The sequence below is a fragment of the Onychomys torridus genome, chromosome 19 (genome assembly GCF_903995425.1).
Source record: "Onychomys torridus chromosome 19, mOncTor1.1, whole genome shotgun sequence".
In the NCBI taxonomy this organism is placed as follows: domain Eukaryota; kingdom Metazoa; phylum Chordata; class Mammalia; order Rodentia; family Cricetidae; genus Onychomys; species Onychomys torridus.
The window spans coordinates 52,871,451-52,884,251 of NC_050461.1; the positions used below are offsets into that span (position 1 = coordinate 52,871,451).

Below are 12,801 nucleotides of genomic sequence, written 5' to 3' on the forward strand. Positions count from 1 at the left end.
GGTCATCTCCGAATGGAGCCCCCTAAATGTCCAGGCCCAGAAGCCCGGGCCAGATCACAGCCTTGGGGAAACTCCATGGAGGACGCAGGCTCTCCCAGCCCGGGAGCAGGAAGTCATGGCTCGGGCCGGGACTGGCTGTCTATGTGGCACTCGCGGTAGTGAGCCCCCCAGCACCCCGACTCCTCCGCCGCCCCGCCGCGGGCCGGGGATCCCAGGCGGGTAGCTCCGGTCAGGACAGAGCCATCGTCGTCCTCCTCCAGCACGCAGCGAGCCGGGCCTGGAGGCTCAGCGCCGCGCCCCGCGAACGGCTCGACGCGGACCAGGCCGCGACCCCGGCACTCGCCCGACCCCCGCAGCCGCCGCTCCAGAGGTGGCCTCCTATACCCAGGGCCGCGGGCGGCGGGGTCGGGGCGGAGGCCGGGGCGGAGGCCGGGGCGGGCGAGGAGGCCGGGCTCCGGCCGAGGCCCCAGGCGCGCTTCCGCCGGCCGCGCCGCGCACGCCGCGGTCCATGGGAGGCTTGGCCGGCGGGGGCGGGGGCCGCGCAGCCGGGGACTTTCAGGAACTGCAGGCGCGGGCGGCGGCGGGAGTCGCCGAGCCGCGGGGGCCCGAGCGCCGAGAGCAAAGGCTGAGACGACGGAGCCGCAGCGCCGGGCCGCAGCCGCCAGCCACAGCCGAAGCTGTCCTCCCCCGCCCGGCTAGGGCCGAACCCCCGCCGCGCGGGAGACCAGCCGGCCCACCGGGGCCCGGGAACCGCCCGCCATGGCCACCAAGGTGAGGGGGCGCGCGGCCCAGGCCGGGTCGGCCGTTCGGCTCCGCGGCGGCCGAGCGAGGCCGAAGAGCCCCGGGAGGGTCACTCGCCAGTCTCCGCGGCCCGGGCCGCCGCCTCGGGCACCCGGGCGGAGGAGCGCCGGGGGTCGGGTTCCTCCCGGGAGGCGGCTTTGCAAAGTTTGCACCTGAGCTAGCCGAGGCGGGCGGCCCGGGACGGAAAGTTCCCGCAGCCCCGCAGCCGCGGGCCCCCCCGAGGCTGCCGCACGTCGCCTGCCTCTCTCCCTCCTCCGGACCGCGGCCCCGCGCGCGAGGGGGCCGAGCCCGGCGGGGAGGACGCTGCAGCCTCCCGGAGCCGCGCTCCGCGCCCACTGCCTTCCAGGCTCTCATTTTTTCCTTTTGTTTTTGCTGCCTTTTCGGTTTGAATGGGACGTTTTCGGAGTGAATAAAGTATCGAGAGGGAAATGACTGTGCTTTTAGATTACATGTTTGCTTGCAGAAGAAAAACAAAAACAAAACAAAAAGGCCAAGGCCCGCATTGCTTAGTGGAACTTCGGTTCCTGCTTGGTAAATGTCCAGGAGTCGTGGTTTGCTTACTTTGTGTTACTGTTTGTGAAATTGGCAGTCCGTTTTTTGCTATCTGAGTCTGCAAAAATTCATTTTCTCGGTTCCCTTTTCTTGTATGGTTTCAGTAGTTAGTTGGGGGCTGAAATAGCCATCGGGAAAAGCCAGAACCTTGGAAATGAGGACCTGGGGCGGGAAGCACCACAGGTGAACGAACCCCTGATGGATCCGTGATATGTGGGATTAACTTGTACGCAGAGTTCTGATTATGTCAAACATCAGCATGTCTTTCCATATTTATTTTTGAAATACCTAAGCTACTTCTGAGTTGATGAAAACTTTTTTTTTTTCAAGGTGGGAGTTTATGGAAGGATTATATAGGAAAAATGTTAAGGAGTTTGAAAGATCAGAAGTGCCTGATATCACTTAGTCTGTTGAAGTTGGGGCCGAGATAAATTCAGTTCTCTGAATCTGTCTAGGTGGAGTGTTTATACAGAAACGAAGCTTCTCCAGGGAACTTGCTACTGCTGCTGTTGGAATAATTGCCTTGTTAGTATATCTGGGCTGTGTTGTTTGCTTGGTTTTATTAGACACGTGCCAACTGGCCACCTTTTTAACATACTGATTTTGTGACCACGTTGTTGGGAATAAAACCTAATTCAAACAAAAGATTTTTAAGGAAATTTGATTTTGAGGTTTGTTGCCAACATTTCAGAAATTGCAAATCTAATTACATAGTTGTCTTGCAGTTTGTGACATAAACCCTATTCTGTAGGGGGTCAGTTTTTACCAGTCTGATGCGCGCATGCCTATTTTAGCTTAGCAACTAATATGTACGTCTATATGCTCAATGAGAAGTTTATTTCACGATGAAGCTTGAACTTAACTCTTCCAGCGGGAAAAGCACCGTCATCCTTGTACTGAAATCGAGTCGCCTGTGACCTCATTGAACACAAATCTCACACCCTGTGTGAGCATTTCCAATGTGTTATCTGCTTCTCTGAAGGCAAATTCCACTTCTCCTGGCCACTGTGCCTCTCCCCACTGTGTGATCACAGTTCCTGGTGGTGCGCATTCCCGTGTGGACTGGGTGACTGACGTTGCTGTCTGAGGAAAGGGGCTGGCTGGGAAGCTCTCCTTCGAAGGGGAGCCTCCTGAAGTTTTCCAGCTTTCCTATTCCCAGATGGTTTTTGTGGCAAACCAGTCCCATTTTCCAGTTGTTTGAGAGTCAAGTGGTCATTGCTGCTTGTCCCAGCCCCAGGACACACCCCTTCCCTTTCCTACAGCCCAGCAGTTCACACACACACACCCCCACCTCCCCCACCCCGTCCCCCGTCTCCTTCCTTTAATTGTATAGGTGGTCAGATGTACTTAGTATCATGATGATGGGCTGTTAATGACGTTTTAAGCTCAAGTGGTCCTCGGTCTTTTGCTGTAAGAGCTAAGTGTCAGGAAATAAATGCCTCATCTGGACATTTGAGGTAGTGCTGGGATTGCCGTAGAATGGACGGGAGAATGATATTCTCTTCAGATAGTAGAATGGACGGGAGAATGATAATCTCTTCAGATAGTTTTTGTCTTCGTTGTTCTTCATGTATTTCCTTGATCTACACCTACCTCTGAAGTCCCATGATTTTTTTAAAATGATTGGATGTGTATGGGTGTGCTGTTCACATGTGTATCTGTGTACCACATGCATTCCTGGTGCCTAAGGAGGTTAGAAGAGAGCACTGCATCCCCTGGAACTGGCGTTAACCAACAGTTGTAAGCTGCCGTGTGGGTGCTGGGAACCGAATCCTGGTCCTCTGGAGAGCAGCCAGTGCTTTTAACCCCTGCGCCGTCTCTCTAGTCATCCTGAATCTCATGACCTTTAAGAGCTCTTGGTAGAGTCACACTAGAAAAAAGAAATCTTTTAGAACTTTAATTGGGCAGGTCTTCATTGCTAAAGACAGGTAATCAAGAACTACGTTTTAGGGGGATTGTCGGGGGTTTGTTTCTCATCTTTCCTCAGCAGAATGCTGAGCTAGCTCTGCTTGAGTACACCACTGAGAGAGAGTCCAGTGGTGTCTCCTTTAACAGCAGTGGCTGTAGGAGTGTTTCTGTCTGACTCTGTTAGATGTCTCCCCAGATCATGCTCTGACACAATCAAGCCGTGAATTGGAGATCAAATCTTTATTATATCAAAATGAACAGTTAATGGGAGTTGACCTGGATCCATATGATCAGCTGTAAGTTCCATACTGGAATTAATCTTTGCTAATTGATTTGGATCCTTTTGCACTTCCATGGTCACTTTATAGGAGTAATAAAATTCTGGAGTGCCTGATGCCTCCCTTCCCACTTCTCTTTCCAGATCCATACCTGACTTTATACATGTGTGTTATACAGCTTTTGGTTGATTTCAATGAGTGTGGAACATGAGAGATCTGGGGAGGAGATGAGGCTCTTCCCTGGACTACACCCCTGGGAACAGTTTAAGAGAGCAGCCTTGCAGTCTCTTCTAAGCAAACTCTTTTTTTATTTGAATAATAGAAACCCTACCTGAAAAGTCTTAAGAATTAAAGCCGAGGGGCTGAGATTGGCTTGGCTGGTAAAGTGCACATGCACGGGGACCTGGGTTCCAGAATCCAAGTTTAAAAAAATATATACCCAAGTGCTCACACCTATAGTTAGACCACTGGGAAGGCCTCACTGGCCAGCCAGCCTGTCTAAGTCAGTGAGCAAAAACATAAGATGGAGAATAAGGAAGGCAACCTGTGTGACCACACACACAAATGCATGCACATGCATGCGTGCACACACAAGATCTTTTAATTTTTTGGGGGGGCGGGTAATGTATTTTTGACAGGAGGTCTCACTACATAGCCCTCACTGGCCTGGAACTTGCACTGGAGACCAAGTTAAATTCCCAGAGGTTGCAGGCCTCTGCATCTGAGATGACAGACAGGTGCCACCATCTCTAGCTGATTTGTACAGTTTTAAAAAGCAGTATAGGAGATGCTTCCTAACCCCTTCTGTGTAACAGTATTTTATATGTCATAAATATCTGTATATGTATAGTCAGGGAGAGATTCTGTAACAATAGACAGACGCACGAAACAATTTTTAGTAAAGGAGAAAGAGATAGAAAGTGTAACAGTTTTGCAAAGACTGTTTTTAGTGTTTTGCCTTTGTAACAATCATCTGAAAATGAAATAATAGCTTGGCTTTAACTGCTTAAAACTTGGTAGCTTTCAGCAGGATGTAGAGGTGCCCACCATAATCCTAGCTCTAGGGAAAGAGAGACAAGAGGATCTAAGTTCAAGGCCAGTCTGGGCTTTGTGGTGAGACACTGTCAAGAAAGCCCTGATGTGGTGCATATGCTGTTCCTTCCTTCCTGTGTGCCTTCTCTGTGCACGTGAGGACTCAGCCCAGAGCATCACTTTCCAGAAACCTCTCATGTCATCTCCTGGTACAGGGCCCTATCATCCTTCCCAGCTGCCAATTACGTTTGCTTCCATAGCTGGTGGCTGCCTCCTTCAGGGTGCTGTAGGCCTCTGGAGTCAGAGATGGTCTAGTGACGTGGTGACTCATACATTATAGCTTATTAAAGTTATAGTTCATCTCCAACTGTGCGTTAGCAACCTCCTCTTTAAAAGTATACATGCACGATGCAAAAATTATACCGGCAATTTAGGTATTAGTAATGTTTTGAAATACAGTGGATCTACTCATGATTACATGAAAAAGTGATTCTTAGGATGTTAAAAAAGCTGGAACCAGCCTCACGCTTTGAGACTTCCGAGTAGTCTTTAACTCGTGAGTTGTCAGCATTGTGCTTAGTTTCCAAAAGTTTAAGATTGCCCCGTTAACTTTTGGTTGATTATTTCTCACTTGAAATCATTGATTAGGGAATCTCATTGATAACCTGTAGGCAGAGTTTTCCTGTCCTACAGCTGCTTCCCAAATAACTAACTCAGAGACTTAATATAAATTATAAATGCTAGGCCAGTAGTTCAGGCTTGTTATTAGCTAACTCTTACATTTAAATTAACCCATTTCTATTCATCTATGTGCTGCCCCAAGGCTCATGGCTTTTACCTTTATCCCATTTTGTGTGTCCAACTCATTCTCCGGCTCACTGGTGACTCTTCTGGCTCTGCCCTTCCTCATCCCAGCATTCTCAGTTTGGCTTTCCTGCCTAACTTTATCATGTTCAGCTATTGGCCAGTCAGCTTGTTTATTAACCAACCATAGCAATTTATATTCACACAGTGTACAGAAGGGTTATTCCACAGCTATAACCAGTACTGTAGCTAGAAATTTGTTGAGACTAAGCTTATACTTAGGAAGCATTTTAGTCAATGTGTTTTCTGTGTGCAGAAAGGGTCTATCAGTTCTCTGTGTCTGTAGTTAGTGGATGTCCATTAGATTGAACTTGTTAAATATGCTGTTCACATCTGTCCTTACTGATTTGTAGTCTTGTAGTTGGTGGAAATCGTAGCACGGTGGGCTGTTAAAAGAGGAGATAGAGTCTAAGAGCCAGAGGAACAGGGAGCCTGCTGTGGTGCCGTGTCTCCTGAACACCATAGGAAGCCTTGCCCAGAGCCTTGCCCAGAGCCTACATAAGGACCACACCAGTCATCACACCACTGCAGATGGGATTCATCAGGCCCCACCCACAGGGAGGAGTTCCAGGCGTTCAGCGGCTCCTGAGGGATGGAGAATCAAGGCTCTCTGGGGACAACACCCTTGACAGGTTACTGAGGCTCACTCAAGTGGTCAGCTCTAAAGACATGTATATATGCAACAGTAAATGTACTCAGGTGTGTGTGTAGGGGTGTGTGTGCGCGCACACAGGCCCCCATGAGTAACAATAATAATCATAGCAGAAGAGGTCTAAATCAGTCAGAGAGAGGAAGGATGGAAATATCATAAATACAGCACGCTTAGGTATGAAGTGCTAAAAATTATGAAAATAAACTTAAAATATAAAACAAAAGAATAAATAAAATGGTGAGCTTAAACAGTTTCTCAAAGCTTAATCGTATCTTTCAGGTGATTATACTTTTGCGTCTTTATGAAGTGATCCTCTATTGCTAGGGATGCGTTTTTTTCCTTAACTATTTTTTCCACCATTAATCCAACTTCATTAGCTTATATTTCACAAGTATTGGTTGATTTTTTTTTTTTTATTTATCTATTTTGCTTTTTGAGACAGAGTTTCTCAATGAAGACCTGCCTACAAGCTCTGGAACTCACTCTGTAGACCAGGCTGGCCTTGAACTCACGGAGATCCGTCTGCCTCTGCTTCCTTAGTGCTGGAATTAAAGGGGTGTGCCACCACCACTCAGTGAATTTTGTCTTTTGATCCAAGCTGTCTTTGTACTAGGGGTTTTCGTCTGCTTCTGTTGATGTTTCCTGATATTTACCTATTCCTGGATACCAACTTTTTTTTTTTTTTTTTTTTTTTTTTTTTTTTTTTTTGAGACAGGGTTTCTCTGTGTAGCTTTGTGCCTTTCCTGGAACTCACTTGGTAGCCCAGCCTGGCCTTGAACTTGAACTCACAGAGATCCTCCTGGCTTTGCCTCCCGAGTGCTGGGATTAAAGGCATGTGCCACCACCGCCTGGACCTGGCTATCATCTTACAGGCTGATTGAGGGTTATCAGTTCTCAGGGGTTTAGATGCTAACCCTGCCTTTCCTAGTCCCTAGCTTTTTGGAGGGTTTGTGTTATATATCTCTTCTCCCCAAGTGGAGAATGTAAGTCTACTAATGCTTCTAAATTAAAGTCTCAAATTACTCAATATCATACTTTCTGACTTTAAAAATGACCTAAGGGCTGGGTGGTGGTGGTGCACGCCTGTAATCCCAGCACTCAGGAGGCAGAGGCAGGTGGATCTCTGTGAGTTTGAGGCCAGCCTGGTCTACAAAGCGAGTTCCAGGAAAGGCGCAAAGCTACAGAGAAACCCTGTCTCGAAAAACCAAAAAAAAAAAAAAACAAAAACAAAAACAAAACAAAACCTAAGGACATATAACTGCAGTAAATTTCCCAGTACAATCAGTTAATTACTTAGTATTAAATAAAATAGAAATGAAGTGTTTTCACTGTGTAGAGTTAATGAATATCTTGATGTATCATTGGCTCCTATGTTTGTATACTGTATTTTCTTATATTTCAGTCCTTTGCCTGTGCCTCAGAAGTGCTAGGATTAAAGACATCAGTCACCACCACACCCAGCTTCACTCTTTCTTGGGATAGTTTTTCTGCTTGGAGTGAATTGGGGTCCCTATTAATGCAAGTTTGTTGGTAACTTGGTCATTTATGAAACGCATTTTCCCAGTCCTTCAAAGATGGCAGCGTTCTAGGCGGGTGACAGTGCTGTGCTCAGTACAGTGACCCTGTCATTCCTCAGCTCCAGGGTCGCTGAGCAGCCATTGGCTACCGTTGTTTTGTAAGTGCCCGGCTCTTCCCTACACCTGTTGTCAAGACCCTGTCTTCACTGTTCTGACGGCCACTGCGGTGTCAGTGTGGATTATGTGCTTAGCTTGGGACGGAGAGGATGACCTGGGATGTGCTCTAGTGTTGGAAGTTCTGTTTGGTTCAGCTTCAATCCGTGTGGCCACTGATGTCTTCAGTTTTTCACCTGTTGAGTCTGAAAACAGACATTGAACTTTGTGTCTTTCTGCTCCTCCTCCTCCATGGTGCTTTGTTTTCTTGTATGGTCTGCTATTTTATTTTTTTTCTTGGAACTGATTGTTACACTAAAGTTGTGTTTCTCAGCAGAATTTGTCTGTCCAGTCCCCTGGAGTCACCCCATCCTTGCAGTCATGACCTCTTTACATGTTCATTCATGTTTTCCAGCTGTACCAGACAGCACAGACATGGGCCTCGGATCTCAGGAGGAGTCCCTCCTTCCCCTGCGCCACACCTGGGGCAAGTCCCTTCCTTGCTGTCCCCATCTCTCTCCCCTTGTTACTGGGATCCTTCTGCAGCCTCAGCTTGTTACTCTCAGACTTTTGCTCCCTTGCTTCCTGACTCCATGAGGCCTAAGTGCAGCTCAGTCATGGTTCTGGAGATACAGGGTGAAATTCTGCTTAGCATGAAATTCTCCGAGGGGTTTTTCTGCGTTTATTCCCTTTTGGCATTTTCCAGAGCTTTTCCTTTGTGCTGACCCAGCAGTATGTATCACAGGCCATGTGACTGTACTCTTTTTTGCCTGAAAATTTTATTACACTCTGCTGTTCAGTATGGTAGTGGAATAAAGGCCAAATCAGAGTATCATGGGAGCACACTGGAAAGTGAAAGGAGTGGATATGTGCACAAGCTATGTAAATCTCATCTTTGGGGATGTTGGTGTAAGCATTTGGGTGAAATAGAGTTACTGCCAAGCTTTCAAAATCGTACACTGTGTGTGTTTCACAACTTGCCAATTGGTATTTCTTTTTCTTTTTTCTTTTCTCACGGTCATTAAAACCATGATGTTTTTAACCTTCTTACTCCCTTTAGGCATTATAAATAGAGTATTTAAGGACGTTAGGTCTCTTGACTCAGTCTTTCTAACTTAGTTTTAATATTTGAACATTGAGTCCTAGAGTATCTATTACCTAAAGAGGCAGTACTCACAAGGGTCACACTTGCTTCTCTATCTCGAGGTGAGAGAGCAGCATTCAGTAGCGAGATGTGCTGGAGCTGAGGTCTCATTTAAAGCGCTCCTAAGTAGAGTGTCCTTCCTTCAGGACAGAGAGTGGATTTCAGAGAAGGCATGATGTCTAGTTTCCCTGGTTGGACACTAAAATTTTATGCAGGACTTGTCATACTAGGCCACTTTTAGGAGCCAGTACAGAGCATGTGGCAGACAAATAGTCCAATGCCGTGGCTCGTTCCCAGATCCCTGTGGGCAAGGACATGGTGTTTAGGAATGGTTAAAGTTAGTTCTCCTTTTGATTTCCAGTTTCCTGAGAGTGCTTGCTGTGTTTATATGTTGTACTTGATTTGCAGTAAGTAGAACTTATTCTCTAGGGAAAGGTCCTCAGCCAGTGGGTTTTCAGATCTTTGAGTCATTATTTATAAGCCATACTGTCTTTCATTTTTGATACTGTTATTCAGAAGTGTATAATGTTACAGTGATACACAGACTCACAAATACTTAGTTTCTTTTTCTGTTGCTATGATGAGATGCCTTGACAAAAGCAATTCAAGATTTGTTTCAGCTCACACAAGGGTGCAATCCCTCATGACAGCAGACTCAAAGCTGCAGGAACTGGAAGCAGTTGGTAACATTTGTCGATAATTATGAATTAGAGAGAGAGAGAGATGAATGCCTGTGCAGCTTTCTGTTTTCTGTACAATCCTAGATCCCAGCCTAGGGAACGATGCCTCCCACAGTGGGCAGGTCTTCCCACCAATCAAGACAATAACCCCTCACAGGCACACCCAAAGGCATCCCATAGGTATGCCGGGAGGCTTGTCTCCTAGCTGATTCTAGATCCTGCCAAGTTGACAACACAAACCGTCACAAGTACTAGTGACCCCATACTACCTTTAGTGTTGTTTCTCAGTGAATTGTACTTTCACATAATGCTGTCGTCTGAGGGGCATTGTGTGCACGGAATGAACTTTGAGGTTGCTGCTATCCTCTGTAGTAATTGTAGCCATGTCATAAAAACTCTTTTGGTTTGAGAGTTCCTTTGAATTTTGTATTTAGGGGGGAAAAAAAGAAAAGATTTAATGTCTTCAAAATGCAGTCATCGTGTGTCCTAGTAGGGCAGTGGCTGAGTAGCACAGATGAGGAGCCTGGGCTCTGGCCCGACAGTCTAGTTAGCGGGCTGCAGGAAGTTCCGCAGACTCCCTTTCCTTCTCTGCACAGCACACAGAATGGAGCGGGCTCAGGTTCGGATCTGCACAAGCCGGATGGGCAAAATAAAGGAAACCACTTTTCTATAAAAAGGCACAACGGATTTGTCTCCCTCTCACTGGGAAATCTGTTCAGCACCCAGGCTGATCATAGCCTAGGGGTGAAGGTCTTTACATTCGGGGTGCCCACAGCTGGCCTTGAAAGTAGGACCTTGTCTTGCCCCTCAACCCCCCAGAGGCCTGCTCTTCAGTCTACCCTCCTTAAGTGAGAGTCTCCGTACACTGCCCTCCTTAAGTGAGGACCAGGGAGCTATTTGCTGGTTCCATGCTGGGTTGGGTGCAGATCTCCGCGTGGCTTGATACTGTCTGTCCCGTGCAGGAAGGAGCTGTCTACCAGTTGTCGGTATATTTGGGTGCTAGAGGCCAGCTGTAAGTTTGCAGTGACTGTTCTCCGCTGCCTTTTCCAGCCTCTAGGAGTTTGAGGAGGAGGCAGAGAGAAGGCTTTGTGCTCCCGCTCTCTCTTTTGCAGGACCCTCAGGTGTTTTCTGTCTAGGTTCAGAGGCTTTAGACTCCCAGACTAGAAAGGCTGCCTTGTCACATCTTTCAGGAGAGTGGCACTGACGGTTTGCGTTGAAGAGAAGGGGTGGGGGGAAGAGGAGGAAGAGAACAGGGGGAGGAGGAGAGGAGGGGGAAGAAGAGGAGGAAGAGAGGAGGGGGCGAGGGGGAGGAGGAGAAGTAGCCGATACCCGCCTTAAAGATCGAAAGCAACATTACTGAAGTATTTTCTTTACCAAGTGATCTCAAGAGCTGGGTGAAATTTCCCCTGTGGGCTTACCAATGTATCTGACTTTATGGTGAGAAATGTTTGTTGTGATTGGGTTGTGGTGTTTCGTAGTATTATAAACATAGAATATAACATAGGATCCACACACCCAACTAAGAACCACAAGTTGTCGAGTCTAGTGTAGCCCTAACGTTAATTTGGGCTGTAGAGTCAGGGAGATGGGAAGTTCAAGGTCACCTTCTACTGTAGTGAGCTCCGGGCCAGCCTGCTCTCTAACACCGTTCTTTGTATGTAGCGCAGAACCGTACACCGAGTTCACAGAGAAGCACGTGGTGGTCAGTCTTTATGCTATTTTCCTCTTTCAGTGGTTTCATCAAGCATTCACTGGGCCAAAGAATGTTGAAGTGTAAGGAATATGGCATCTAAGAAAACAGTTCTTCAAACTGCTGTCCACAGGGGGCTGGAAAGATGGCTCATCAGTTAAGAGTGCTGGCTGGGTTGGGGATTTAGCTCAGTGGTAGCGTGGAGGCCCTGGGTTCGGTCCTCAGCTCTGGCAAAAAACTAAAATAAAATAATTAATTACAAAAAAAGAGAGTGCTGGCTGTTCTTCCAGAGGATCTGGGTTCAATTCCCAGTACCCACAACACAGCTCACTCCTGTCTGTAACTCCAATTCCAGGGATCTGAACCCTCACACAGACAAACATGTAGGCAAAAAACCAATGCACATAAAATAAAGTCCCTGCCCCCAGGACTTTCTCCCTTGGAAGAAATGGCCAGTTAACAAGGTGACTGAGGAGAGGGAGGGGCTGAAAGGAGGGTGCACGTGTTAAGAGGCAGGTATGTAATACACTGTGTGAGATATGCTGGGCAGTGAAGTCCACAGGAAGGTGACAGAGACCTGAACGAAGGAGTGGTCCTGTCATCCAGAGCTCTGAGGAAAGGTATTATCCTCGGGTGTACCTGACTGGCCAGTGCCTGCTGAGGCACAGAACTGTCCATGGGCCAAGTCAGTAGGGAGCTATGTAGGCCATGCCTGGGGCCTGGCATTGATTTGGCAACGTGAAACTATTGGAAGGTTTTCACCACGCCCGGGTGACTGGTTCCTTTGCTGTGTCGTCATCTTCTTGAGTTTGTCTTTGTTGGTCCTGCTGTGTTCACATTGTGTATCACAAAGGATACCAGATTGAAATCATTAATTCCTTCTTAAAACTTAATTGATTCTATCCAGTACAATCATTGCTGTAGTTAAGTGGATCAGGGAGCTTTAGAAGAGCGAGCTAGCGGATCATCCTTTTATACCTTGAGTATCTAAATCAGTTGAAAGATTCTTGAAAGAAATAAGAATCTATCTAAAAGGTGAATCTGAAAGCCAGATAGAAGCTGTCATTTCCTGGACGTGCAGATGCACATAGCCCACTGGACCATTCACCCCTTTGGCCTGTAGCCAGGTTGGCCTGTAATCCTGACCTCTCTGGTGTCCACCCAGATAGGAAGTAAAGGACTTCCACACGGCAGGATCAGTCAGGGCTGGCTGCATTCCTCTTCGGATGCCTATTGCTGTCGCTGGTTTCTAGTGTGACTCCTGAAGCCTCCGGGCGTGAACAGAGCAGGGTCAGGAGCAGCTAGGGAGAACTGGGTTGGAGTGTTCTCCCCTGGGCTCAGAAGAAATGACATCATCCTGGTTTAGGAGTTTGCGAGTCAATGAATCTTTGTCCTTCCATGGGCCATTCAGTGATTTGTTTGTTTGAAGTATATTAATGGAGTTTCATAACACTTCCATGTCTGTGAGTTGTTTATATATTATCCAAACATTTTGGCATACTTCAGTGTTTTTTATTGTAGCTATTTGTA

General features: G+C 47.3%; 1 protein-coding gene across 1 annotated transcript in view; it reads left to right on the forward strand.

Moving 5' to 3' along the window:
* The first annotated feature begins 475 nt into the window (after window positions 1-475).
* The window catches only part of Snx9 (sorting nexin 9), an 85,265-nt gene continuing 72,939 nt past the window's right edge, over window positions 476-12,801 (forward strand). The window contains exon 1 of the mRNA XM_036168867.1: window positions 476-771. Coding sequence (XP_036024760.1) covers window positions 760-771 — 12 coding nt within the window. The 5' untranslated portion in view covers window positions 476-759. The remainder of the gene's footprint in view (window positions 772-12,801) is intronic.